Here is a 24,166-nt window from a genome sequence, read left to right as displayed (position 1 = left end):
TTCTTTTCTTTCTGCTCCGTTGTAATTTTACTCCATCAATGGGTTTTGCTTTGATAAGAGCAAAGAATTGCGTTAAAATGTTGAAAGGATGTTTCACGAGAAACGTACAGCTTTTATGACAGTGCAAACTTCAGAATTAATATTTGCTTAAAAATTTGTTTAAAAATTTTAATTCCTTTTCAATGTACTTCAACCGTTTTACGCAGCTCTTCGTTCTTATCGCAGCAACACCCATTTATCAGCAAAAATATGAGCATAAAAGGGTGACGCGGAAGAGTAAAATTATTCGACAATGTCAATCAATAAAACTTCTTACAGTAAGAAGAAAAGTTCTAATGCTGAGTTGGACCCATGCCCCTTGGTTTTGTCAGGAGAACAAGTAAGTTTTTTGGCTGTTTATGGTAGGAGTGGTTATTAGCTATGGCAAAACAATTATCTAAAGAAAATCTATAGTTTCTTGTACACACTTTTTCAAAACATTTCAAATAGTTGCAATTAATCTCATGTTCAGGAGAGAACAGTCAGTCGTTTGAAGGCTCGATTCGTTCGGGAAGGTAAATACCAGATCAAGAAGGAGTGGGTCCGTTTAATTTATTTAATCAATAAGCGTAATGAGAAAAAAACAATCGAAGAGCTCGGAAGGGATGTAGTGGTTAGGAAGAAAGTTAAAGAATTATACGTAAGATATTTATTTCTAAAGACTCAATTTAAATGAGAATATGGTTAGGCAAGAATGAAAACGTGTGATGACGTCAAGTCCGCGAGCCAAAGTATCGACATTCTGCTTCGCGGCAGAAATCATCCTTTAGGAACACTCCATCTGGTTCCTACTAAACAATTGGAATTCGATTTTCACTGGTTCTCACTCAAACAAGCTTCCAAATATTTACATGATCTAATTTTTGAGTTAAAGTTGGATCCGAGAGCCGTGTCAGGAGATATGCGTAAGTAACCGGCAAGCGATTAATCAGTTCAAAGAATTTTTCCAGGAATCAAACTTATTGTTGGGGGCGGTGATTATCCTGGCTCGATCAGACAAACTTTCCGTGATCGGTACCCTGTGCTTGATCGGGGAAGCGTATTGGTTCTTACCATATGAAAGAATGCCGATTACTCAGATTGGATTTTGTAGGCTGTCTACAGCGACCTCTCGTTACGTTTATTTTATTTAAAAAGACTAAAAAAAAGAAAAAATATATATTAAAAAAAAATAAAAAACCCGATTTTAAGGGTAGGATTTCTGTTGATTCTTTTGAATTTTGGGTGGAATCCAATTCTATTCAAAACTCTTCAGAATCCACAGAAGGGAAGGGTGGGGTGGGTGGGGAGATCAGTTATTATAACCTTCCTGTGAAATCGTTTGACGACAAGGAGAGAAATAATTTGAACTTATTTTTCAATTATTTCCTTATGTCCTGAAACGTTTTCCTTTCTACTCATAAATCGGGTTTTTATTTTCTAAAGCCTAACTTCTAGTCTTATGTAAATATATTGCATTAGACTCGAAGTTTCAAAGTTTTAAAGTCCAAACCCTGTTTCTTTTTTTGTGTATTAAGCCATTTGTTGTTCTGCTTATCATTTTTTGTTGTATGTACATAATTTTTCAATTACGTTGTAATTTTCTCATGTTCATTTGTACTTTTTGATCTCAATATTTTTTTGATCGATCTGACTTTTTGTCTGAATCTCTTTTGTGAAATTTTTGTACTTCTGCATCGAGAAGCAGAATTAATAAATCTCAAGAAAACCAAACTTCATTGTTTTTTCTTAATCATACAGTAGTATCTTCAGTTATCACTGCAAAAACTTGAGTTTGTGGCACGGAATGAGTGTCGAGACGGTCTGCATCAACGATTACTCCAATTCGACGGGATTTCGGAACACCTGAAAAATTAAATTTCAAAAAAAAAAAAGAAAACTATGACTTACAGTTATTGTAAACTCTTAAAATTCTGGATCTCACAAATCGATGGGCTATGATGAAAATGATAGTGGAGATGGTTCCATGATGAGCAGTGAATAGTAGAATTGTCAGTGAAGCTAAAAATAACTTTGAAATATTTGAAAACTCCAAAAAACCCACTAGATTCCGAGCCTGGCGATTTGAGGGCCAAAAAGCAAACTGGTAGGAACAAAAGGAAGCAAAAAAGAAGAATGACTTGAATGACCAAAAGCGATAGAAATCCAGTTTGTATCTTCCAGAACTTTTTGGATATCTTCATTTTGGATTTTTTGAGGATATGATAAGCTCCTGATAAGTATCCAATTGAGAATATGATAAAGGTCATGAGCAGAAATACGATGGAAATGATAGCGATGATAAGACGCCAAGATTCTGTGTCGAGGAAAAAGAAAGTGGTACAGTTGACCTTGATTTTTGTCTGAAAATTAATTTCATAGAATGAAAAAATAACCTAAAAAAATAAAAAATATCTAGCCACCTAGGGGACTCGAACCCCTGACCTTAAGATTAAAAGTCTCACGCTCTACCAATTGAGCTAAGGAGGCTACGATGCAAAGAGGGAGACACGACAATAAAGAGGGCTCACCTTCTCCACTGCGTCTCTCAGTCGTTTTTGCACAATGCCTTCTCCGAATCCAAGGGTTAGAAGAAGACACCAAAAGGAGAAAAGGATGAAAAAATAGAGAATTTTCAAAAGAGTTCTTAGCAAAAAGAACATTTTCTTCTCTTCTTCAAAAGCTACTGCAGACAACTTTTCGATAACTTCACAACGAGTATTGATGACTTGGATCAAGAAGAATAACATGACTGAAAAAATAATCCCGCGAAAATTTGAATTTATGAATCAAGAATCTCACTCAAATGACAGTACATTGTACCGATGATGGACCACATTGGGTTTAGAACATCGAAAATTTGAAGGAAACCGGTTGACTGAAAACCCCATGATGGGGTGTGGAGAATTGGAGCAATTCCTGCTGATAGGAATAGGAGGGAGACGAATTTGCTGGAATTTGGAAGAAATGGATTTCAGAAAAATTCTGGAATCCTGGTTCTTTTTAGCAGAGGTGTACAGAATAAACTTCTTGGAGTTTTCGAAAGTTCCGAAAGAAAAATTTCAGAATATTTAAGTTTCGGATTTCAAAAAAATCCGAATAGTCTTTTCTCGAATTCCGGAAAATTTAAAAAAAAACATTTTTGGAATTTATAGCATTTTCAGAATAAAAAATCGAAATGGCAAGAAAATTTATGACAATAGCACATTTTTTGTTATGCGCCTTCAAAAATACAGTACTCGTTGGGTTTCCATTGTTTTTGAATATTCGATTTTTCATTACAAAAGTTTACAGGCTTTTGAAAGCTTGGTTCTGAGCAGAATTCATTCGGAAAACATTGATCCAGGATTCCAGGATTTCAGGATTCCAGGATTCCAGAATTTCTGGATTCCAGGGTTTCAGGTTTCCGGGATTAGATGATTCCAGATTTCCAGGATTCCATTATTCTCAGATTCTACGATTCTGAAGATCTAAGATTCCCAGATTCCAAGATTCTGAGATTCTAAGATTTTAGGATTCTAAAATTTTCAGTCTCCAAGATTCCAAGATCCTAAAACTTTGAGTTTCTGGAGTTCGATACCTCTTACCTTATCAAAAAATATCCATAAGCACGTTTGGATGGTTGAAGATGTTTACTGGACTTCCATACCAAAACGTACCCAGCAAAAATGAAAAATGGAAGGGCGAATAATGGAGAAAATTTGAGAATCAACAAGTTTCCCTTTATCGAACCATCCGGTTCGCAGTCTGATGCCATTTTATCTGGAATGGTGATAAAATATTTAAAGGATTTTTGATGAACCAAAAGTTGGATTTTTGAGAAAACGGAAATGAATTTAATTTCCGGGTGTGGAGGGTTCAGAAATGGGCAGAGAGAGAGCGGAGGATGAGCATTTGCATCCGGAAGTTTTTTTTCTGGAGAATCAGAAGACAACGAGGATCTCGAGGCTTATTTTTGTAAGATTTTGTATGGGTTTCAAAAATACAAAAACGTGGAAAAGGAAGGTCTCTGCAATAGTAAAAACATACGATCAGCAGAATTTTGCTGAAATTCTGAAATTCTAAAATTCTAAGATTTTGGAATCCTGAAATTCTAAACTTCCAAGATTCGAAAATACTGAACTTCTAAAATTCTAACATTCTAGGGTTCTAAGATTCTGAGATTCTGAGTTTCTGAGATTCAAGTTTCTAAGATTCTAAGATTCCAAGATTCTGAGAATCTGAAAAATCTAAGATGCTAAGATGCAAAAATGCAATGATTCTAAAATTCTAAAATTCTAAGATTCTGATATTTCGGAACATCCTTTTTTGAATCTCTGTATATCTCAAAATTTCAAAATTTCAAAATTTCAGAGTTTCGAAATTTCAGAATTTTTGATATTCAGAAAGTTTGAAAACCACAGAATATCAAAAAATTACGAAATCTAATCTCAGAATCTCAAAATAATCTCAGAATTTCAGATTTTCAGAATTTCAGAATTTTAGAGTTTCCAAATTTTAAGAATTTCAGACGTTCAAAATTTCAGAATTTTCAAAATCTTAGAATTTCAGAATTTCAGAATCTCACGAATTCCAAAAATTACAAAATCGCAGACTTTCAGAAAAATCAGCATCTCAAACTTTCAAAAAAAAATTTAGAATTTCATAACTAAATAAAAAATAACGAACTCAAACTATTTCCTATTTCGAAATCTCACAATTTCAAATAATTCAAATTTTCTGAATTACACAAATTTGAAATTCTGGAACCATAAAATTTTACATTTCTAAATTTATTTTTCAAATTCCTGAAATTGCGAATTTTCAGATTTCCGGGATCCCAAGTCTTACAGAAAAAAAATCCTTCTTGATTTTGCAAAATTGAATATTTTTAGTAGCCAAATTCTTTATTTTTTGGCAACGAAATCCTGCTGGTCACCAGAAAATCATAATTTTCATTATTAGATTGATGCTGACCTGGCTGCTGTTTGGAAAACAAAAAATGTTTATTTTTTCAACGAAAATCATTTTTTGAGCAAGAAAAAAAAGTTGGCTAATGGAAAAAAATTGGGAAAAGTTATTATTATGGACATTGGGGCGTCGTGAGAATATATTTTTGTGGCTGGTCAGGTGATAGAAGAGATCAGTGTTAGAGTTTGAGACTTGAGCAATCGGTTTCCGGCTCAATTTCCCAGGATTCGTGTTCTTTGCCGACTCCGTTTTGTGACTGAGAGCTTTCGTCGGAAATTGGTTTTTTGGGTGTGGCGTTGTTGCTCGGGGAGCCAAGGCCAGAGCCGGAGCCAATGCTTAGAATTGCTTCAATCAACATTTTTTCGAGTCTGAAAAAAAATTGGAAATTTTCTGGGCTATAAATTATAACCCAGTAGCTCACTTCAACGTGGAAACTTCAAAAAGACAGCTCCAGAAAAATGCGGCTACGTAGGAGAGGATGGTGGCAGGAATCGCATAGTAGCAGTATACTTGCCAGGTGTTAAAATAATGGATAGGTCTATCTCCAACATTCAAGTAGTAGTACAGTACCATCCAATGAACAATATAAGCACAATAGGATAACCGTCCAAATGGTTGCCATATAGGATGAGACATAAATGAGTTGATTGGTCCTGGAAGAGAAATTTAGGTGTGGCCTAGACAACCCAAAGGTTTACCTCCACAACCAAAGTGATTAGCAACAATCACCCACGCAACAGCAATCGACCAGAATAGCCTAGAGAAATTACAGAATGTTGCCTTGGCGAATGGTGACCAATATGATCCGTTGTCGTAATCATAATTTGAGAACAAACACGCGAATCCAATTCCGAAAGCAACTAGCCAACAAACAACACATATTGCCCAGTTTAATCGAATCTGACGTTTGCCGTATGTCGCGATGATGTAGCCGGTGAGAAGTCCCAAGAGGTATGGGGTGCAACGGATCCAGGGACGTTGGTAGATGACGTTGTTGTGTTCACCGCTGGCGCTGAAAAAATTTTTTTGGGTTCGAGAGTTCTGAAAGTTTGACACAAAAGTTAGGCCACTATGTTTAAACGTCCTAGAAAACTCTCCAGGCGATTATCAAGTCGTTTCTAGGCCATAAAAGGTAGTGGCCTAGAAAACTCACTTTTCAAAAGCTAGGCCACCATGCTAAATGACGTAAAAAGCACACCAAGTGCATGTCAAACTATTTCTGAACTACGGTGGCCTAGAAAAATCAAGTCGAGAAATTTAGGCCACTATGTTAAAATGGTATAGAAAACTCATAAAGTATGTATCAAATCATTTCTAGGCCATAAAAGTTGATAGCTTAGAAAATTAAATTTGCGAGAGTTAGGCCACCATGTTTAAATGGTCTAGAAACCCTATCAAGCAAATAGCACGTAATATCCAAGTCATGGAAGTTAGTGACCTAGAAAATTCAACTTGCGAAAGTTAGGCCACCACGTAAGAATAGCCTAAAACCCCCCAAATATCAGGTTACTTTCTAGGCCTCAAAAGTTGGTGTTCTGGGAAAACTCAACTTGCAAAAATTAGGCCACCAACCCAACAAGTGCCTTTTAGGTCTTTTTTTCGAGCTTTTCAAACTGCTCTAACTCACTCATCATGATACGAATCCGCAGCCATGTTATCATAGACACCATACAAAATATATGTAGTAATAATACTTCCGACGCACCCAGCGACAACTGTTATGGCTCCTGAAATAGATTCCTGGTACAAAAAACAATGATTATTAAACAAAACCTGCAGCAAAACTAAAATAGAGAGCAATGAGAACAATTGGAGCCAGAATGTACAATTGAGTATCCACGGCCAAGTACCAGGACACTCCATAGCAAGTTGTCATTTGATTCAAATCGTAGTTGTTGATGTACAGCAAGTTTCTCCACCAATTTGACTTACAAGCATTAGCTTCATGGTTCTGGGCATCTGAAATTAAAGCGACGTTCGAGGATACGGTATTAGACACCTACTCCACATCCACGCGTTATAGGGTCCTTGCACATAAGGACTATAGACTACAAAAAATCCGATGAACAGCATGTAAGGAGGCGTGAGACGGAGATAACGGTGTAGGTAGAATAGAATCCAGGTCAACGGACTTTTGATGACAGCTGGCTTGGGGCGTTGCTAAATTTTTTTTCACTTACGAAAACCTTAAAAATAGGGGATTAACCTTAAAGAACAAGTAAGCCACTACAATTCCAGATAATAAGAAAAAAGTGTCAACGGAGAGGACGGCTTGAAGGAAGAGGTGATTCCAGATATGCTTACTCACAGAACTCAATGGGAGAAGGGCATCTGAATTAATGGGTGATTTTTTGTTACTCCAACTATTGGAGGACTTACCAGAAAACAAAAAGTACATGAGCGCGTGTCCAGCGACAACCCAGGACATGGAAAACGCGCGGATGCAGTCTAGGGACTTTATGAATCCAGGCTTTTGTTCCTTGACAGATAACACTTGGCCAGCGTTGGTCCAGAACGAGAAGGCAATGAGGATTTTGAGAGCTGAAAATGAGAAGATTCAGATTTTCGAAGGCTTAGGTTCGGTAGTAAATCTTTAATAAGGTCACAACTTCAAGCCAATTTTTCTCGTTACCTGTTGAAGATATTAGAAATTGGTCACCTAACAAAACGTTTATCGTATTTTATCGTTTTGTCAGTTGAAGATTTGTCAGTTGAAGTTTATCGTTTTGTCAGTTGAAGATTTTTTATATCTTTCACAGAAACCAAAAAAATAAATAAAACTGAAGTTAACGCATAGGGCGGAACTCTATAAGTGTCAAGTAGTTGTATTTTTGTGATAGAAAGGCCCAAGACGGACATGAGACTCCCCAATGACAAAAGACCAGCGACCAACGAACCATCAGCGGTTCACGGACCACCAACGACCAAAGGACCACCAGCGGTCCACGGATCACCATCGGCCCACGGACCACCAGCGGCTCACGTACCGCCAGCTGCGCACGAACCACCAGCAGCTCACGGACCACTAGCGGCCAACGGACGACTAGCGACCCCCGGACGAACAGCGGCTCACGAACGACCAGCGGCTCACGGACGACCAGCAGCCCCCGGACGACTAGCGACCAACGGACGACTAGCGACCAACGGACCACCAGCGGCTCACGGACCACCAGCGGCACAATACCTGATAACAAAAATCAAACTAACCAATATTCTTCTCCTGATCACTCGTTTTTTCGTAAACCGATTCTCTCAAAAAGTCCACAGTTGTAGCCAGAATCGAAATCGACACCATAACAATCATGAACACCCTGGAACTCGAAAGTTAAAGTCTCCCGTCTACAACCCTTCTCAAACTAACGTAAATCCCCAAAACGCTGAATCCTTCTCAACATCTTGATGAACACAAAAAGCAACTCTCGCCGTGAAAAGTTTCGATCCCAACTGATTATATAGAATCGGAAGATCATGATGCTTGCAGGATCTTGGCATGCATACAGCGGATCGGAATGGAAGAGATGAAAATGGATTGTGGAATTTGGGTAATAAGGACATGTAGCAATAATTAGTGTCGTATTTGACACCACTGATCTGCTCGCATTCTTGGAAAGATCCCTCGAAAGTTGTGGAAAGTTCTAGAAGGCCTGGTTGGAGGAGACGACCGAAGGAGTCCAGTTCTAAATATATTAGGTGATTCTTGAAAAGAATTCTAAAGACTTACGCTGAACTGCAAAAAGATTCTCTTTTAATATTTTCGGATTACATTTTCCACCAGACATACAAATACTAGACTCGGCCAAAAACAATTCCAGTGATCCCAACCACAGTTTTGTTTCTTTGGTACATTGTGCGGAGACTCCAGTGTAATTCAAATGAGGAATAGTAGACAAAATCAAATCCTGAAATTCACTTAAAATTTTGAGAAAAAAGAAATTACCCACCTGCCAGTCAGTATTTCTGGATGAAACCGTTAGAAAGACAAAAAATAAATTAAAAATTTTAATCATTTTCAACACTTTTTGACTTTGTGCCAGTTGATTTATATAGGTGTTGGGAGACAAAATGATGATAGATTAGTTTTTTGAACTGATAAAAATTTTCTGTGAAGTACAAAAAGTAGAAAACTTGCCAGAAAGGGCAGAACTTGAGGAATCTTAAAATATATTAGCTCTCCATTCTAAATGTTTCTTTCAACTAATTATTGTTCAAAAGATTTGATAAATTCAGATTTTCTGAATAATAACAAAACCGGGAACATTATGATTCTGCTCGTTTTTATGATTTTGTGCACTTGGTTTCCTTATCAGTGACGAAGAACTGATTAAAATAGGAAAGAGGGATGAGTCGGGGGTCCACTGAAAAAGCATTTGTAGGTCTAAAAATTTGAGTCATAGATTTTTTGAAAGAATCGAAAGTTCTTAAAGGAGAGGGGACATGAAAAAAGTTAATTTTTCGAAAATTTTGTCATAAAAATCCCTCGAGGTGTTTTTTTTTCTGAATCTTCGGCATTTTTGATGTTCAAAGATTTTTTTTTGAACTTTTATAATTTTCGATATCCTTGGAGCGTTTGGAGCTCTTTTAAAATTTCGCCTTTTTTCTTTACCATTCAAAAAATTTTAGCGGTTTTTTTACTTTTTGAAGATTTTCAGAATTTTGAAGATTTTTTTGAAATTTTTTGAATTTGATGAATTTCAAAGATTGGAGGATTTTCCACAATCTTCTTCAGGAATTTCCAAAATTTTTGACGTTTTCAATCATTTTTAGGATATTTGGCACTTTTTGGGAATTTCGGCATTTTCCTAACTGTTGAAGAATCGACTTTTAGGTTTCTGACAATTTTAAGGTTTTCAGAATTTCAAATTTTTTCTGAAATTTTTTGGGTGTTGTGCATTTCAGCTATTTACGGATTTTCAGGATTTCTGAAACTCTCGATCATTTTTCAGATACTTGGCATTTTTGAAAATCCCGGGATTTTTCTAACTATTCAAAAAACGATTTTCAGGTCCTTGATATTTCGAAAAATGTTCAGAATTTCAAAGATATTGGAAGTTTTTTAGTTTTTATGCATTCTAGAAATTTTACGACTTTTTTCGAATTTCCTGTATTTTGGACAATTTCAGGGATATTTGGCACTTTTGGGAAAATTCGTCATTTTTTGACTGCATACTCAAATTTTTATAGCAATTTTCAAATTTTTCAAATTTTTTTCAAAGATTTTCAAATTTTTTTAAATTATAATTTTTTTTAATTAAAAGAAAACAAGTTAAAGTTGAAGCATCTCATGATCATAGAGCTTTTTGAACGACAAAGTCCGGATTCGAGTTTTGCACAGGAAATAATGATATCCAATTTCTTCATGAGTTTTCTTGATCGATGGATAAAGCAATAGTAAACCCGTAAATCGGCATGGGCCATTATTCTGATAACTGATAAGGTAATACTGTAGCAAACACGAAGTGTAGAAATTATGGTAATTTTTCCGGAATCGGAAAGCTTGGAGATTGCTGAAAGCTTGGATTTGAAAATTCAATACATCTTAATTTTTACCTGGGTTACAGAAAAATATAGATGCTAGAAGTAGAAACTCCTCAGTTGTAATTTTCAATTCGCCAAGTCGCCCGGGAAGTTTACATTTTATACTTTTCTCCAAACTTTCGTAAATTACAGGTTCCATTTTCATAAAGATTTCAGAATTACCGAGATAGGAAATTTCAGCCTTCTTCGCTTCCAAAGCTCTGAATGCGTGTGAAAACATATCGAAGTCAGAAAACGCGTTCTGAACTACTAGAACACGATCTTTGAGTTCCAATATATTCATGAAATTCAATTTTTTCATATAGCCAATCGTTGTCAGAGCCACCAGATTTCCCCATTCAATATTATCCATTTCATATTTTTCTGGCTTGATTCGAAACGAAATTGGAGTTGACACATTTAGCAACTCCTCGACAGTCGGGTCTCCATCGAAACGAAACTCTTGGATTTGACGATTTCGTTGGAGATTCAGATTTTTGAGATGAGCAATCAACTCGAAAATCGATTCTTGATCTGATTTAACATTCGAAAGTTTTATAATCATTTCAGATTCTATGCACTTTTTCAACCGGCAGAATCTACACGTAAGTGGATGACAATTTTCAGAATTCCGACAAAATTTCATAGGTTTTGAAAACAGAACGCGACGGAAGAAATTTTTACAAGCATTGCAAGAGGGGATCTGTAAATTTTGGAGGGTACAAGCAATTAACTTAACGTAAAACCTGTAATAGAAGGGCCCTTACAGTTTTTTTCTTGACTCCTAAAAAATGGTTTAACTGATAATATTCGTGAAGTTATGATAAAAAAATGTGTCAGTTGACAAGTTTTTCAAAAAATATTTTTGACAGGAACTGAGTAAAGTTGGCCCAGAGTTAACAGTTAGAGGGACTATCCATTACAGGTATTACCGTAATTTTTATTACCCCCTAATTGAAAAAAGTCGTTTGACGTTGACAAACCAAACAGACGGAAGAAGGCATAACTTTAATATGAAAACGGGGAAAAATGAAGAAAAATATTTTTGATGGAGTCAAATTTTTCAGACAGACGGAAGTGAAAAATATGCTACCAATTTTGAAATTCAAAGAATTCAAATTTTATGGAAAAATAATAAATATGGATCTCTGCATTTGAAGTAAAAAAAATGTGTATGTGTGTATGCAAGTGCGATAAACAAAAAAACAAAAACAAGTGAGACGAGGACCAATCTGAAAAATTAGGAAAAGTGGAAAATCGATTCAAAAAAGATAGAATTAAAGGAAAAAAATATAGTTAGGAAAGTTTTTAGAATTAAAAGTAAATGAAAACTGATTTTTGGAAAAATCTAGAAAATTTCAATACGTTTTTTGAATATCGGCTTTCCCGTTTAGGTGATTTTTAAAAAAGTGAAAAAAGAAATATCATCATTCTTATACTAAACCAGCAAGCTGGTGCGCCTTCTGCGCGATTCAATCTATTAATAGTTAATTTTAATATTAATAGTTTTTCACTTGTTCGTCGCTCCACACCTCACTTTTTCTTAAAGGGTTTCGTAAATCTAATTTTATGTTTTCGTTTTATTAATAAGGAAGATAAATGAAGTTGCGACTCTTTCTCTGTGGCTTTGTCCGAACATTTTAAAAAGCTTAAAAATTCAATAAAATTTGACGTGACCTTTTAAAAAAGAGGCGTCCTGATGAGGATCTGTGGACTTTTGATCTAGAGGCGTCTGTCCGTCCTCGTGTCCGTCTGTGGACTTTTGAAAAATTGAAAAATACATATATATATATATATATATATTTACGTGACCCTTTTATTTTAAGCGACGAACATTAAAAAAAAATAGATTGAATCCCGCCGAAGGCGCACCAGCTTGCTGGTTTATTATAAGAATGATAAGGAAGATAAATGAAGCTCCGTCTCTTTATTTATTTTCCTGTCACTCTGCGCACACATTTTTGAAAAGCTTGTAAATTAAAAATAATTTGACGTGAAAGTTTTAAAAGTTAGCCGCGAAGCGCCGAAGGCGCATCAGCCAGCCGTTTGAAGCGCCAGTGTCGCGGCAAACAGGCTGGTATTGAAAACATGACGGGAATTCAAAATAAATTGAGAAACACTTCGAAAATCGGGAGACTTTAAAAGCGAAGTTGTCAACTTTTGAATTTTTGGTTTTCTCAATTTCTATTCCAAAACATGGACTTTACATAAATTATTGTCAACCAGTTGGCAGAAAACCTCGCTGAGGCTGAATCTGCTGGTCTTTTAACAAAACATGTAACTTTCAAAGGCAAACTGTGATTGAAGAAAACCATCCGAAAAGAAACTCCTGAATTCGAAAATTCAGAAGTTCAGAAATTCAAAAGTTCGGATATTCGAAAGTTCATAAATTCAGAAGTGGAGAGAGTTCTTAAGAGTGTGAAACAGGAGATTGAAAACTTTACATTTACAGCATTTTTATGAAAGCTCCTAGTTTTTCAGCTATTTGACGATTTCTGAGAGACACACTTGTTGACTTGTTTTTTACTGAAAACGTGAAAATAGGTATGTTTCAGAAATCGCCAACTTGCTGAAAAACTAGAGATTTAAAAAAAATCTGAGAATGCAAAGTTTTCAATCTAGGTCTGTTTTATAACCTTCCACATTTTGAAAATATTCGACACCCGAGCAACAGACTCCTGACACTGGTCAAGATCAACTGAAAAGCACGTTTTGTATATTTTGTTGGCCGGTACTGTATATCCAAATATCACTTTCCGCACCAGGTCCTTTGAATCATAATTAAACCCCATATTTTTTTCATAAATACCATCCACTGTATAATCCCACAAGGCCCTCCATCTACAATAATATTGACCCAATTCCCTATTCCTTTGGAAATACTCATGTGGAGATCACCCTTCACATAAATAGCTATTTTCACCCTAGCAACCACATTCTCCCACATCATTTTCAAAATTTCTCATAACCTCTCATTAAACATTTTTCTCAGCATTCTCGAAAAAATTTCGCGAAAAAGTGAAAATTCTGAGCAATAATTATCAGTTAGGCAAGCCGCGAAGGGAGCTCATGTGAAAGGAGATGTGGTGACTTGTCACTCTAACAATTTTTTTTTTCGAAATTTCGCTCCTCTCCATTTGTAGCTTTTTGACTTTTCGAGGTGTAATGTTCTGGGGGTTCTTGTTAGATCGGTGGGATTCCCAATTTGATTGGTTTCACCGACGCTTAGTTTTCTGGATGTCCGGAACCAATTAACCCACGGAACTCTTTCTTGGGATATCTGAATGTCCCGATTCGGAGAATTGGATTAGCTTGTTAGATGTTTTTATTGTTGTGAGCACAATTTGTTATAGTCAACTTTTTTTTTGAAATTTTTGATTTTTACCCACGAAGCTGTGAGAACTCGTGAGAAAACTTTAGAAATTGACGTTCCAGAAAATAAGGGAATTATAAGAAACCTTGGAAATTTAGAAGTTCAGCGAATTCCAAAAAATTCAGATATATTCAAAAATTTGAATAGGAATGACAATTCAGAAACTTTGGAAAGCTTTGGAACTGAAAATTTTCCAGATCCAGGGCGTTTTGGAGGTTCCGGAACATTCTAAAAAGTTCAAAAACCCTAAAAATTCGAAAATTCTTGACATGAGAAAGTTTGGAAAATTCTCGACCTCTCGCAATTCCAGGAGTGTAGAAAATTCTAGATAATTTCAGAAAATTCTAGAAAATTCGGATAATCCAAATTATTCAAAAATGTCTTCACTAGCCAGAAATTTAGGTTAACTCAGAAACACCAAAATTTCGAGCAATTCCAGAAAATTATAGAAAACTTGTTCTAAATATTCAAAAAATTCAGTAGCTCCAGAAAGTTTAGGGAACAATTTTCTTAAAAATACCGTAAGAACTCGGATAGAACGCTACCCTCTGATAGGTAACTTTGAACCCATATATCTCATTTTCGGTATCATTTTCAGAAAGGTATCAAAAAGTTGTCATCTGACAAAATAATTAACATAAGATCAAAAACATTTCATCAGTTGATCACTTTTTTATATCTTTCACAGAAACCCAAGGTAAATTGGATCAAAGTTGGAAGTAAAGGGTGGCCTTCTATTAGAGTGTTTACGGTGTGTCTAACTGTTTTTTGGCTCATTTTGGACAGACTCTTCTTACGTCATTCATGATATGATTACAATTAAGACAAAAAATTCAGAGTTTTATTAACTGTGAGATCTCATTTATACAGATTATATATCCTTATTGCTCATCCTCCGCTCCTCGATTCACTCGATAGTAGTACTTGCATCCGAATCCTCCTTTTGTCGACGAGTACAACATTGACACCTCATTCTCCTCTTCCGATTCCTCATTATCCTTTTTGATTTTTCCTTTTTTACCGACGACGTCGTTCTCACAAAATCCTCCAGAGCTTGAGCCAAACGACGCGTTAGTTGGCTGTCGGTCCATCTAGAAATAAGAAGTGTTAGGAAAGATAACGTCTCCATAGTAACCAAGAAAAAAGAATAAGAAGAAGAAATTTAGAAGCGCGCACGTAGAACATAACAAGACAAATGAATGAGTGTGAGCTGTTGGAGAAGAAGAGAGTAGTGCTCTCATTAGAAATGTGTATGTGTGTATGCAAGTGCGATAAACAGTGAAACGGGTTGATAATCATTAGGAAGTATGAAGAAGTCGAAAAAATATTCAGAAGGGGGTGATAAACAAATGGAGAAAGCTCATACAACTAATAAAATGTTCAATGAACTACCGTATTCGTTCTAATAGTAGCTCACTTCTTGGGGCTCAATTATCTCGGTTCTTTTGTGCACATATAGGGTAAGCTTCAACTAGATCAAATACAGTAAACCGCTTCAGGTACCATGTCCTCCACTCACGTGAACATCCAGGAGTTCTACACCCGTAGCTGGAAGTATCTTGTCTATCGTCATGCTGAATGTGGATACTTCTGGTTAGTTCATCCCCCAATTATACATTTTAAAGAATCATTATCCAGGGTCCAAAAAGGTTGCTCAATCCATGACCCTACCATGTGTCCTCGGTGCCGAAAGCCTGTCCCAAGCGGGATCATGATCTTCCCAACGCTTCGTGAAGCTGAACAGTATCACATGCACATGCTATGTGTGAGTTTTTGGAAAATAAAAAGGCCCTGAAAAAATATGAGGTTCTTGGTTTAAGCAAAAACAAGACGAGGTCAATCAGATCAACGTGGCGAAGATGTTGAACGATCGAATTACGATGATCGAGGCGACGAAGCCAAGAAAGCGGGTTATGATGAACGGGGTGGAGGTGACGACTCCGTTCAATGGGCAGTTCTATGAGAGATGGGTTAGTTCCTGAATTTCGTTTATATACGCCGCTCGAGTAGTTGAACTTGTGGAGACAACGCTGGAGGTGTCGTATTGAGCCAGCTGAGCCAGCTGTGCGACCAGCTGGTGGTGCAAGGTGTGGCGGTCAAAACGAGGGGTATACCAAAAAATATATAACACCAGCCATTTGTTTGCCGCGCCTCCGGCGATTCAGATTGCTGGCTGGTGCGGCTTCGGCGCGAATCGATCCAGTTTTTACTATTTGTCGCTCCGCTCCTCACATTTTCTTAAAGGGTCACGTAAATCTATAATTATTTTTCAAGCTTTTTTCAAGACCGGACAGCGTAACACGAGTATCAACAGACGCCTCTAGTGTTTTATATATGAGGAAAAATGATAAGCACAATTTACAAGTTTTCAGCTCAACTGGGACAATGTCCAATGGCCAACACCGGAGACTCATGGCGTCAACCAATGGAAGAACACTGTCTCCAACATGAACTTTGGCCCAAAAGTAAACGAGGAGAAGGTCTACACTTGGGAAGCACCAACCATCTCAATGGAGAAAAACGTCTCGGTCTGGAAGGAGAAATAATCTTCTGACTTCTTCGATCTCTTTGTCTGACATTTTTTGTTGAAACATAATAAATAAAATTTGGAAATTCTAAAATAGCTTCATATTTCAGGGTTTGTCTTCTGACTATACACATTTGCAATAACATTTTCAAAAAGACATTGAGTACAAAAAATTAGCCGGTTTTCGACACTCCTTCGGGAATCAAATCGCGTTGCACTATTGAAAAATCACGGTTTTTTGTTCATGAAGAATTATATGAAGCCATTTTTCACAGGATGCTTTTTGAAAGTACCAGATGGTTCTGATTCCAGGGATATGGGCGTATAGGCTACCAATGAAACTGTGCAGGTTATAATCGAAGTCACTGTTGCAAAAATTGAATTTGAACTTCTTTGGTGCAGTCGTTTGAAGATAAATCTGAAATTCTCAAATTTCAAAAATAAATGCAACAATGAAAATAAAAGCGCCTACCTGTTTCAAGTAAACCATGTCGTTTATTGTCAAAGTTTTGACCGTAATATTGACGAATTTGAAATTTGAAATGTTAATATTTTGGACAGGGCAACCGATGGTTATAGACGAATCGATTATAAGATTTTCAGCATTTCCCCACTGCTCAGTTTCTGAGAACTTTTCAAGACAAATTTCAGAATTGTCTTGATTTGAGCCTTTGATTTCAATAGATTTGAGACCACAGAGTCTAGGCACAATTTCCAGAAGTTCTGGTTGGTTCATCGTCAGTTTTTCAACTTTCAAAGGCGCTTCTCTCAGTTTTAGGGTATTCTTGAAGATTTCCAGAAGTTCCATATGCAAAAAATCCAATCGTAATTCCTTCAAATATGTCTTTTGATGCTTCAAATTGATCCCGAGGTCTTTCCCATTGTAATTTGATCTTCATAATAAATCCTTTTTCGATCCCCATTTTTCAAAATTATCTCGACTGCGCTCTTGGAGATCAACACTGCCACAATATTTGGATCCGATTTGATAAGATCGATTACATCTCTAATACTTTTTGAAACTTTTCGGAGTCGTTGACTAGAAAAAAAAAAGAGTTACAGAGCAAAAATTTTCAAGACTCACATATCGAAGCAAGACAAGTGTTTTGTTATTTTTTGCATTATCAGAGGATTTTGAAGCACTTGGGACCAAGTGTGATAAAGGATGTAAAGTTTCTGAAATTTTTTGAAAAAGTCATTGTTATAGTAAAATATAGATCACTGTAAGTCAATTGTTTTGTTGATTTAGGAGTTTTATGCTTTGATTTGAAATTTGAACTTTCTTCGGTTTCCAAAAATATACACCGTTTCTCCTGATCGATGACAAATCCATTAGGAAGTTTTAACAGAAAACAGTCATTTAACAGAAAACAGCCAAGTTGATGACAACTTTGTGAACGTTTTTTGTGAAGACTTGGAGGAATTTATCATGCATCAAAAATCATTTTTACCTTTCTTTGCTATTCAATTCGATCGTGTGGACAATAGGAATGAGGATTACAGACCGAATAAACTGGTGGCAATTGTCTCCATGATTTCTGAAACATTGGAACATTTACTGAAATCAAGGAATTACAAGATTCGAGTCGTGAGCTTATTTTTGGAGCTCTCGGATGTTGCTCATTTGATTTCTATTCTCAATCAACTGGATTTGAGCGTTTTAAAAGATGCAGTAATTGTATTTGAACTTGGGGAAGGCCTGATTCAACTAGAAGAACTTTTAGACAACATTTCGAAAAACCCCCAATTTCCGAAAATTAGATTTAAGGTTTAATAAATTCACAACTAATTATCTGAAAATTTTAAATAAGGTGAGCTTATTCCACAAGTTTCGAATTTTTAAACTATGAAATTTCAGCACAGTACCTTCTATCTTTTCTTCAAAAAGCTTGCAATCAATTACAAAAAAATCGAGGATGACTGTTTTCTGTTAAAACTTCCTAATGGATTTGTCATCGATCTCCAAGAGCGCAGTCGAGATAATTTTGAAGAATGGGGATCGAAAAAGGATTTATTATGAAGATCAAATTACTCTTCCCTCTCTCTCACTGCTTGTGAAACTTTTTGTGTGAAGAAACCGCAAACCGTGCATACCTTCTCGTTTTGGGTTTTCGCGTTTTTCATAACTACTGTAATCTTCATTGTCTTTGTGGGCACTATCCTAGACTATTATCTGGTGGACACTGATGACAAAGATTTGAGATTCCGGATCCTTTGCTGCTTTTCTATGTACTCAAATTTCAAACTGATCCTACGAACTAAGGAGGTCGCCCGGATAAAATCTGCAGATTTTCTGAAGTTCTGGTCAGGGGTTATTATCGGACATTCTTCTGTTAACTTTCTTATGGGGAATACGGTGAAAGCAATGGTGGAAGATCGGAAAAAGCTAGCGACTCATTTAATGCTAGACGCTGCTTATTCAGTTGAGACGTTTTTCGCGGTCAGTGGAACATTATTGGGATATGGTCTATGGAAGGTAAGAGTTAGAAAATATGAATTTCTAAAAGCAAATTCCACTGTTTCTATGCCTATAGTAATCCTTTGTCTCCCGGCTGCTTCGATTTAGAGCTTGATGTTTGAAGTGCCGATTGCAAGACTCGAGAAGCTACTTTTTTGAGAAAATAAACTATTTATTATTTAAAAACACCAGCATGTTTGCCGTGCCTGCGGCGCTTCAAAACGCTGGCTGGTGCCCGTCGGCGCGACTCAACCTATTTTTACTGGTTCGTCGCTTCGCTTCTCTTTCTTTCTTAAAGGTGGGGGGACAGGAGATTTTACGGGGGATTTTTGGGGCCAGAGTATGTATTCTACCGTGACGGTGTACAACGCTTAATGTCACTCCGCGTACAGCTGTCGTCCGCGCCTTTATGTATGCAATCTGGCTGCCGCTTTTTCTTTTCCCGCGTAGCTCAGTCGGTAGCGGCGCCGCACCCTCAATCCTCGCCCCCACAAGTTCAACTCCACGAGGGGCGTATAAAAACGGAATTTCGAGAAATTTATTTTTTTCATGTCCCCCCACCTTTAAAATGACACGTCAATTTATATTAGGTTGGCAAGAAAATAATGAGTGGCGAGTTCGTCAAAACGTATTTTGCTTTCCAGTGAACATTTTTCGATACACTGTTTTTTATTCGAAAGAACGTTTCATTGCGCATCGTTTCATATATAACTTCAGTAGTTTAGTCTGTTTTTTGAAAAGGAAATTTAGTTTTGAAAATGCCATTCAAAAAAATGCGCTTGAGGGTGTGCCTGTGATGTGAATTCAATCTGATTGATTCAATACAATAATATACTTGAAAAAGACAATGGTTACCCCCGGAGAACCGGCCAAAACAACTCAAAACCAGAGATACACGGACATGAGGTGATGCTTTGTGAATAGTGGAATAGCAAGGGTCTTGTATTTTTTGAAGTTCTGGAAAAAGGTCTAACGGCCACTACTTAACTCTACCAACGATAATTGGGCAAAATGCAGCAGGCGTTAAGACGTCAAGGTCTGACTACACCAGCGACGAAATTCCTTTATGATAATGCTCGTCGGCATGTGTCAAAAGTCACTCAGCAGAAAATCGAGGAATAGGGCTGGGAAGCTCTCCCTTATCCGCCAAATAGCCCTGATTGGGCACCTTCCGATTTACACTTACTCAGATCGATGAGACCCTCATTAGCCGAGAACCACTTCGAAAGCCGCGTTAAGACCAAAAAATCGGTAGTCGCCTATTTTGAGTCGTAGCCAGTGGGGTTCTTTTACAGCGGAATCCATTCTTTGCCCGGACGTTGGCGATAAGTAGTTGATAATTATGGCAAACAGCTTTTGAATTAATCTTGTCTAATTTCTTTTTTATAATAGTTTTAATTGATCATAAAAGCAACCATTATTTTCTTGCCAACCTAATATTTGACTTTCAAGCTTTTCAAAAACGTGCGGACGAAGTAACAGAGAGACAAAGATACACAATTTCATTTATTTATTATAAGAATGGTTTCAAATCGTATTATGTGATAATGGATAAACACCAGTAGTAGATTGCACTGTTACAACTACAGTAGACCCAATTTTCAAATTAGATTTGATCAATCGAGTGGCTTCTTTTTTCGGGTTTCCAAAACAGAAATTGAAGTAAGGAGGCATAAAAATGATATAGCTCATCGGGAAAATGCTCATAGTAGTTGACAGGAATATTGATGGAAGTGCTTGGATTTGAATAGGGTCAATCAAAGAATAATGTATCATATATAGTGTTGATATTCCGGATATGGTTAGAAAAGGTATCAGGAATTGGAAGTGAATGGCCTGGAAATTATACTTTTAGAAAGTTAATGTGAAACCTTCAACTTTGAGCCAATTTATTCCGGTTTCTGTCAAAAATATAAAAAGTTATCAACTGATAAATTGTTTATCATATAATCACAGACATTTTTATCAGTTGACCGCTATTTCATATCTTCCATAGGAGCTAAGAAAAAGTTGCTCAAACTGGAAAGTGTGGGTAATACAGTAGTTTTTTTCCTACCAACCTTCACCAGCTGAGTGTTCAAAATGATTGCTATCTTCGATAATCTCGAAGTTTTCTCGTTCAAAAATTTCGCGAGTTCCCGACTGATCCAAACATAAACTGAAAACACGAGAACTGATAACACCGAAAGTACGAAAAATGTAATTTGGCTAGGTTGATGAACGACACTTCCCGCCATAGCAAGATCTTCGGGTTTTGTGAACATTTTTGGAGAATATTTTTCCGAATCAAGAAGCCAGATATAACAATATATAATCCAGTAGATAGAGTGAGCAAATGAAGGGATGTAGGCTAGGATTGCAGAGAATAGAAAAGTTTTGAGGGATGGGTCATGATAGTGTAGGATGTAATATCGGAAGATGTATGAGCAAATGAGCCAAATTAGGTTTTGTTGGATCAAGCTGACCAAAAGCATATGGCTAGAGAAGCAGGTTTGGTAAGATGTGAACCGACAAAAACCCTCGGAGATAATATAAAAATTTTTGCCGGTTGTGACAAGCCTAGAAAATTACATGAGCTTTGAAAGACTATTGAACCTACCTCTCACTCAAAAAACAGTTCAAAATCGAAGCAACAAGATCTGTGGAACATTTTATCACAATAATGATAACACATGGTCTCATCACAGCTGGACTTTTTGTCAACGCTGCATAAATCAATATCGTACTCCATAAGACACCGAAACCGATAAGAGCTCTTGAATCATTTCGTAGTTAATACGAATAGATGGTCTTCGATAGTCAATTACTAATAAGCTAGACAAAAGGAAATGGGAATGTGTCTAGAAGAGAGAGAAAAGAATTTGAAAAGCGAAAGATAGCAATTTCCTGTAAAAACAAGTGGCACAGTGACTACTAAAGAATCGTCGAGTTTTGCTCATTTGTGAGCAATGTCGTATCAGGTGATACATACGATTTTCTCGTCGTTGGGTGTTGTATTCAATGCCTTTATGATGTTCCTGGCGTTGACCAAGTCGCCACCAATCATGCGGTTGTGTTCGGTGGTAATCACAATCAAAACTACTACGGATATCATGACATCGTTGATTAATGCTTTTGTAATGATGAGGTGATTGATAGGGGACTACTGTAGATAGTGGTCTGAAGGTCGTTTGAAGCAGGGCCAGTTTTTCGGAAGAAATTTTTCGTTCTAACAGTTTTTGAAAGAATTTTTGACCGAACGAACCTTTAAAGTTGATGGCCGAGAAAACTCAGCTTGCAAAATATTAGCCACCATATTGAAATAGCAGTGAAAACCCTCCAGGTAAATATTAGGTCATTCCTATACCATAAAAGTTATAAAAGTTGGTGGCCAAGAAAAATCCACTTTCAAAAGTTAGGCCACCATAGTAAAATTTACTAGGAATTTTACGTGCTAACATCAGGCCGTTTCTAGGCCGTAAAAGTTGGTGGTCTAGAGAAATTAACTTGCAAAAGCTAGGTCACCATGGTTTGAAAGCACACCAGGCGAGTGTGAGACCATTTATGGAACATCGACTAGGACGGCCTAGGAAAATAATGCTGAGAAAGTTACGAAAATCTCACACTGGCCTTGAGTATGTGGTCTCTCTTCCAGAATCGTCACCGATGGTATCCATGTCTTCCTGATCCCTTCGGGTCCTTGCACCTACTTTGGTCCTGTTGCTTGTTATGCTGGCCACATGTTCATGACTTGCTTCCTGGAACACAACCTCATCTGGATGATTTGCTCCTACATCTTCCGTTATTACATCCTTTATGTCCGTGATCCAAAAGCCAGAACTCTATTCCTTACTGCTTTCTGTCTCTCTATTCCTTCTTTCTTCCATATGACTACCTGGATCAGTTTCTTCAACCTGAAAACCAATACGATTGCTCCGGAAGAATTGGGATTGGATGAAGCTCCTAACATTATTTTAACAGGATCTCTGATCTATTATTCTACCATAACAGTGTTTGTTCAATTGGCAATTACTGCATTCTTGGTGCTCTTGACCTACATTTGGCTCCGAGATGTTTTATTAAACTATTCCCTCCGGATGGGGGCGGTCACAAGCGATACAAAGAAATTGAATCGGGTTCTTGTGAAGGTTTGAGAGCAAAGCACGTACTAACATACATTTAAACATTCAGATAATCACCTTTCAAGTATTCCTCCCAATTTTCATCTTCACGGGGGTCACAATTTTCGCCCTACAGTATTCTGGATGGGTGCAACAAGAGTATTTGGATTATATGATTTCTTTGGTTTTCATGTGCTCTCCAATCCTGTCTCCATTTTCTTACATGCTCTTTGTGCCACATTATCGAAATTTCTTTGCTATTAAAAGAGAAAGAACTGATTCGCTGGCACTGGAACATCGAAGAGATAGCAGCATGAAAAGAACTGTTGTTTCGATCACAACAGGAACTTTTGCTAATTAATTTATTTTGTTTTCGAACATTTAATCTGATATTACTGATATTTCTGAAATGTTTGGAATTTATATATGATCTTACTTTTTAAGTTCGCGAACGGATCCGTTTGTTCATCATTCGCAAGCGGATCGGATAGGGAGTTCGCGAACGGACAGAATACGGAGGAATACGGTAAAATGTGTTGTAGTTTTCTGAAAACGGGTCGCGTGCGGTCCGTATGCGGTCCCTATTTCGACCACGCCCGAACGCTGACCGTCCGTAACGGATTGTTCGCGAATCACCTGTGTTTAAATTTTTTCATGATTTTTTACTTTTTCGAGTATTCTCGAAGATTGCTAATTGTGGAATAAAATAAACGTTGCTGAGACCAAAAACTTGATAAAAATAGAGAAGGACCATGCGAACAGCTGCAATTATGTATGATCTTAGTTTCTAAATAGCTGTTTGCTTATTAGGAAGGAATTGGTTAAAAACAATCTGAACTGTGAAAATTGCTCGGAGCTAGTCTTATTTTTCTAGACTTTCCGATTTTCAGCTGATTAACTTTTCAGGTTAACAACGCTGGCGCTAACATCGTTGACGGAACCATGTGCACCGATCAATCTATGGATTTGTACCATAAAACATTTCAATTGAACTTCCAAGCGGTCGTCGAAATGATCAAGAAGACCAAGGAGCATTTGATAAAGACAAAGGGAGAAATTGTTAATGTGTCCAGCAGACATGGGCGGAATAAAAATTTTGAAAATCCGGAATAAGGAATAAGGAAGAAGGAATGAAATTTAAAAATCAGGAATAAGGAATAAGGAATAAGGAATAACAATTTTAAAATCCGGAATAAGGAATAAGGAATAAGGAATGAAAAATTTAA

The 24,166-nt window shown here is 36.9% G+C and overlaps 8 protein-coding genes and 1 non-coding gene across 9 annotated transcripts; 3 read left to right on the top strand and 6 right to left on the bottom strand.

The window, feature by feature from the left end:
* Nucleotides 1-292: 292 nt before the first annotated feature.
* CBG27270 lies at nucleotides 293-1,099 on the top strand (the record flags this gene model as incomplete). The annotated part of the gene is made up of 4 exons (XM_045238275.1): nucleotides 293-379; nucleotides 512-679; nucleotides 728-944; nucleotides 990-1,099. The coding sequence occupies 4 exons, from the start codon at nucleotides 293-295 to the stop codon at nucleotides 1,097-1,099; spliced, it is 582 nt and encodes a 193-aa protein (XP_045098377.1).
* A 672-nt stretch (nucleotides 1,100-1,771) lies between these two features.
* CBG04997 lies at nucleotides 1,772-3,775 on the bottom strand (the record flags this gene model as incomplete). The annotated part of the gene is made up of 6 exons (XM_045238274.1): nucleotides 1,772-1,884; nucleotides 1,930-2,040; nucleotides 2,084-2,381; nucleotides 2,550-2,770; nucleotides 2,821-2,969; nucleotides 3,678-3,775. 6 exons carry the CDS (start codon nucleotides 3,773-3,775, stop codon nucleotides 1,772-1,774), a joined length of 990 nt encoding a protein of 329 aa, XP_045092813.1.
* On the bottom strand, nucleotides 2,436-2,508 carry CBG28506. Its single transcript has one exon. It is a non-coding gene (tRNA).
* Nucleotides 3,776-5,146: 1,371 nt separating the features above from the next.
* On the bottom strand, nucleotides 5,147-8,975 carry CBG04996 (the record flags this gene model as incomplete). The annotated part of the gene is made up of 10 exons (XM_045238273.1): nucleotides 5,147-5,336; nucleotides 5,390-5,621; nucleotides 5,655-6,009; nucleotides 6,737-6,927; nucleotides 6,972-7,128; nucleotides 7,175-7,509; nucleotides 8,176-8,279; nucleotides 8,330-8,684; nucleotides 8,741-8,867; nucleotides 8,910-8,975. 10 exons carry the CDS (start codon nucleotides 8,973-8,975, stop codon nucleotides 5,147-5,149), a joined length of 2,112 nt encoding a protein of 703 aa, XP_045092812.1.
* A 1,237-nt stretch (nucleotides 8,976-10,212) lies between these two features.
* CBG04995 lies at nucleotides 10,213-11,047 on the bottom strand (the record flags this gene model as incomplete). Its single annotated transcript, XM_045238272.1, has 2 exons — nucleotides 10,213-10,472; nucleotides 10,516-11,047. The coding sequence occupies 2 exons, from the start codon at nucleotides 11,045-11,047 to the stop codon at nucleotides 10,213-10,215; spliced, it is 792 nt and encodes a 263-aa protein (XP_045092811.1).
* Nucleotides 11,048-14,736: 3,689 nt separating this feature from the next.
* CBG27269 lies at nucleotides 14,737-14,946 on the bottom strand (the record flags this gene model as incomplete). The annotated part of the gene is made up of 1 exon (XM_045238271.1): nucleotides 14,737-14,946. One exon carries the CDS (start codon nucleotides 14,944-14,946, stop codon nucleotides 14,737-14,739), a length of 210 nt encoding a protein of 69 aa, XP_045098376.1.
* Nucleotides 14,947-15,359: 413 nt separating this feature from the next.
* CBG04993 lies at nucleotides 15,360-16,401 on the top strand (the record flags this gene model as incomplete). The annotated part of the gene is made up of 4 exons (XM_002638084.1): nucleotides 15,360-15,448; nucleotides 15,494-15,620; nucleotides 15,676-15,825; nucleotides 16,228-16,401. The coding sequence occupies 4 exons, from the start codon at nucleotides 15,360-15,362 to the stop codon at nucleotides 16,399-16,401; spliced, it is 540 nt and encodes a 179-aa protein (XP_002638130.1).
* A 3,966-nt stretch (nucleotides 16,402-20,367) lies between these two features.
* Cbr-srd-21 lies at nucleotides 20,368-21,522 on the bottom strand (the record flags this gene model as incomplete). Its single annotated transcript, XM_002638083.2, has 3 exons — nucleotides 20,368-20,676; nucleotides 20,901-21,399; nucleotides 21,440-21,522. The coding sequence occupies 3 exons, from the start codon at nucleotides 21,520-21,522 to the stop codon at nucleotides 20,368-20,370; spliced, it is 891 nt and encodes a 296-aa protein (XP_002638129.2).
* A 266-nt stretch (nucleotides 21,523-21,788) lies between these two features.
* Nucleotides 21,789-23,301, top strand: Cbr-srd-30 (the record flags this gene model as incomplete). Its single annotated transcript, XM_002638082.1, has 3 exons — nucleotides 21,789-21,967; nucleotides 22,475-22,967; nucleotides 23,011-23,301. The coding sequence occupies 3 exons, from the start codon at nucleotides 21,789-21,791 to the stop codon at nucleotides 23,299-23,301; spliced, it is 963 nt and encodes a 320-aa protein (XP_002638128.1).
* Between the last annotated feature and the right edge of the window lie 865 nt (nucleotides 23,302-24,166).

The sequence above is a fragment of the Caenorhabditis briggsae genome (genome assembly GCF_000004555.2).
Source record: "Caenorhabditis briggsae complete genome, chrV, whole genome shotgun sequence".
In the NCBI taxonomy this organism is placed as follows: Eukaryota; Metazoa; Nematoda; class Chromadorea; order Rhabditida; family Rhabditidae; genus Caenorhabditis; species Caenorhabditis briggsae.
The sequence above is the reverse complement of the archived record's forward strand: the minus strand, read 5'-3'. Positions and strand labels throughout refer to the sequence as shown.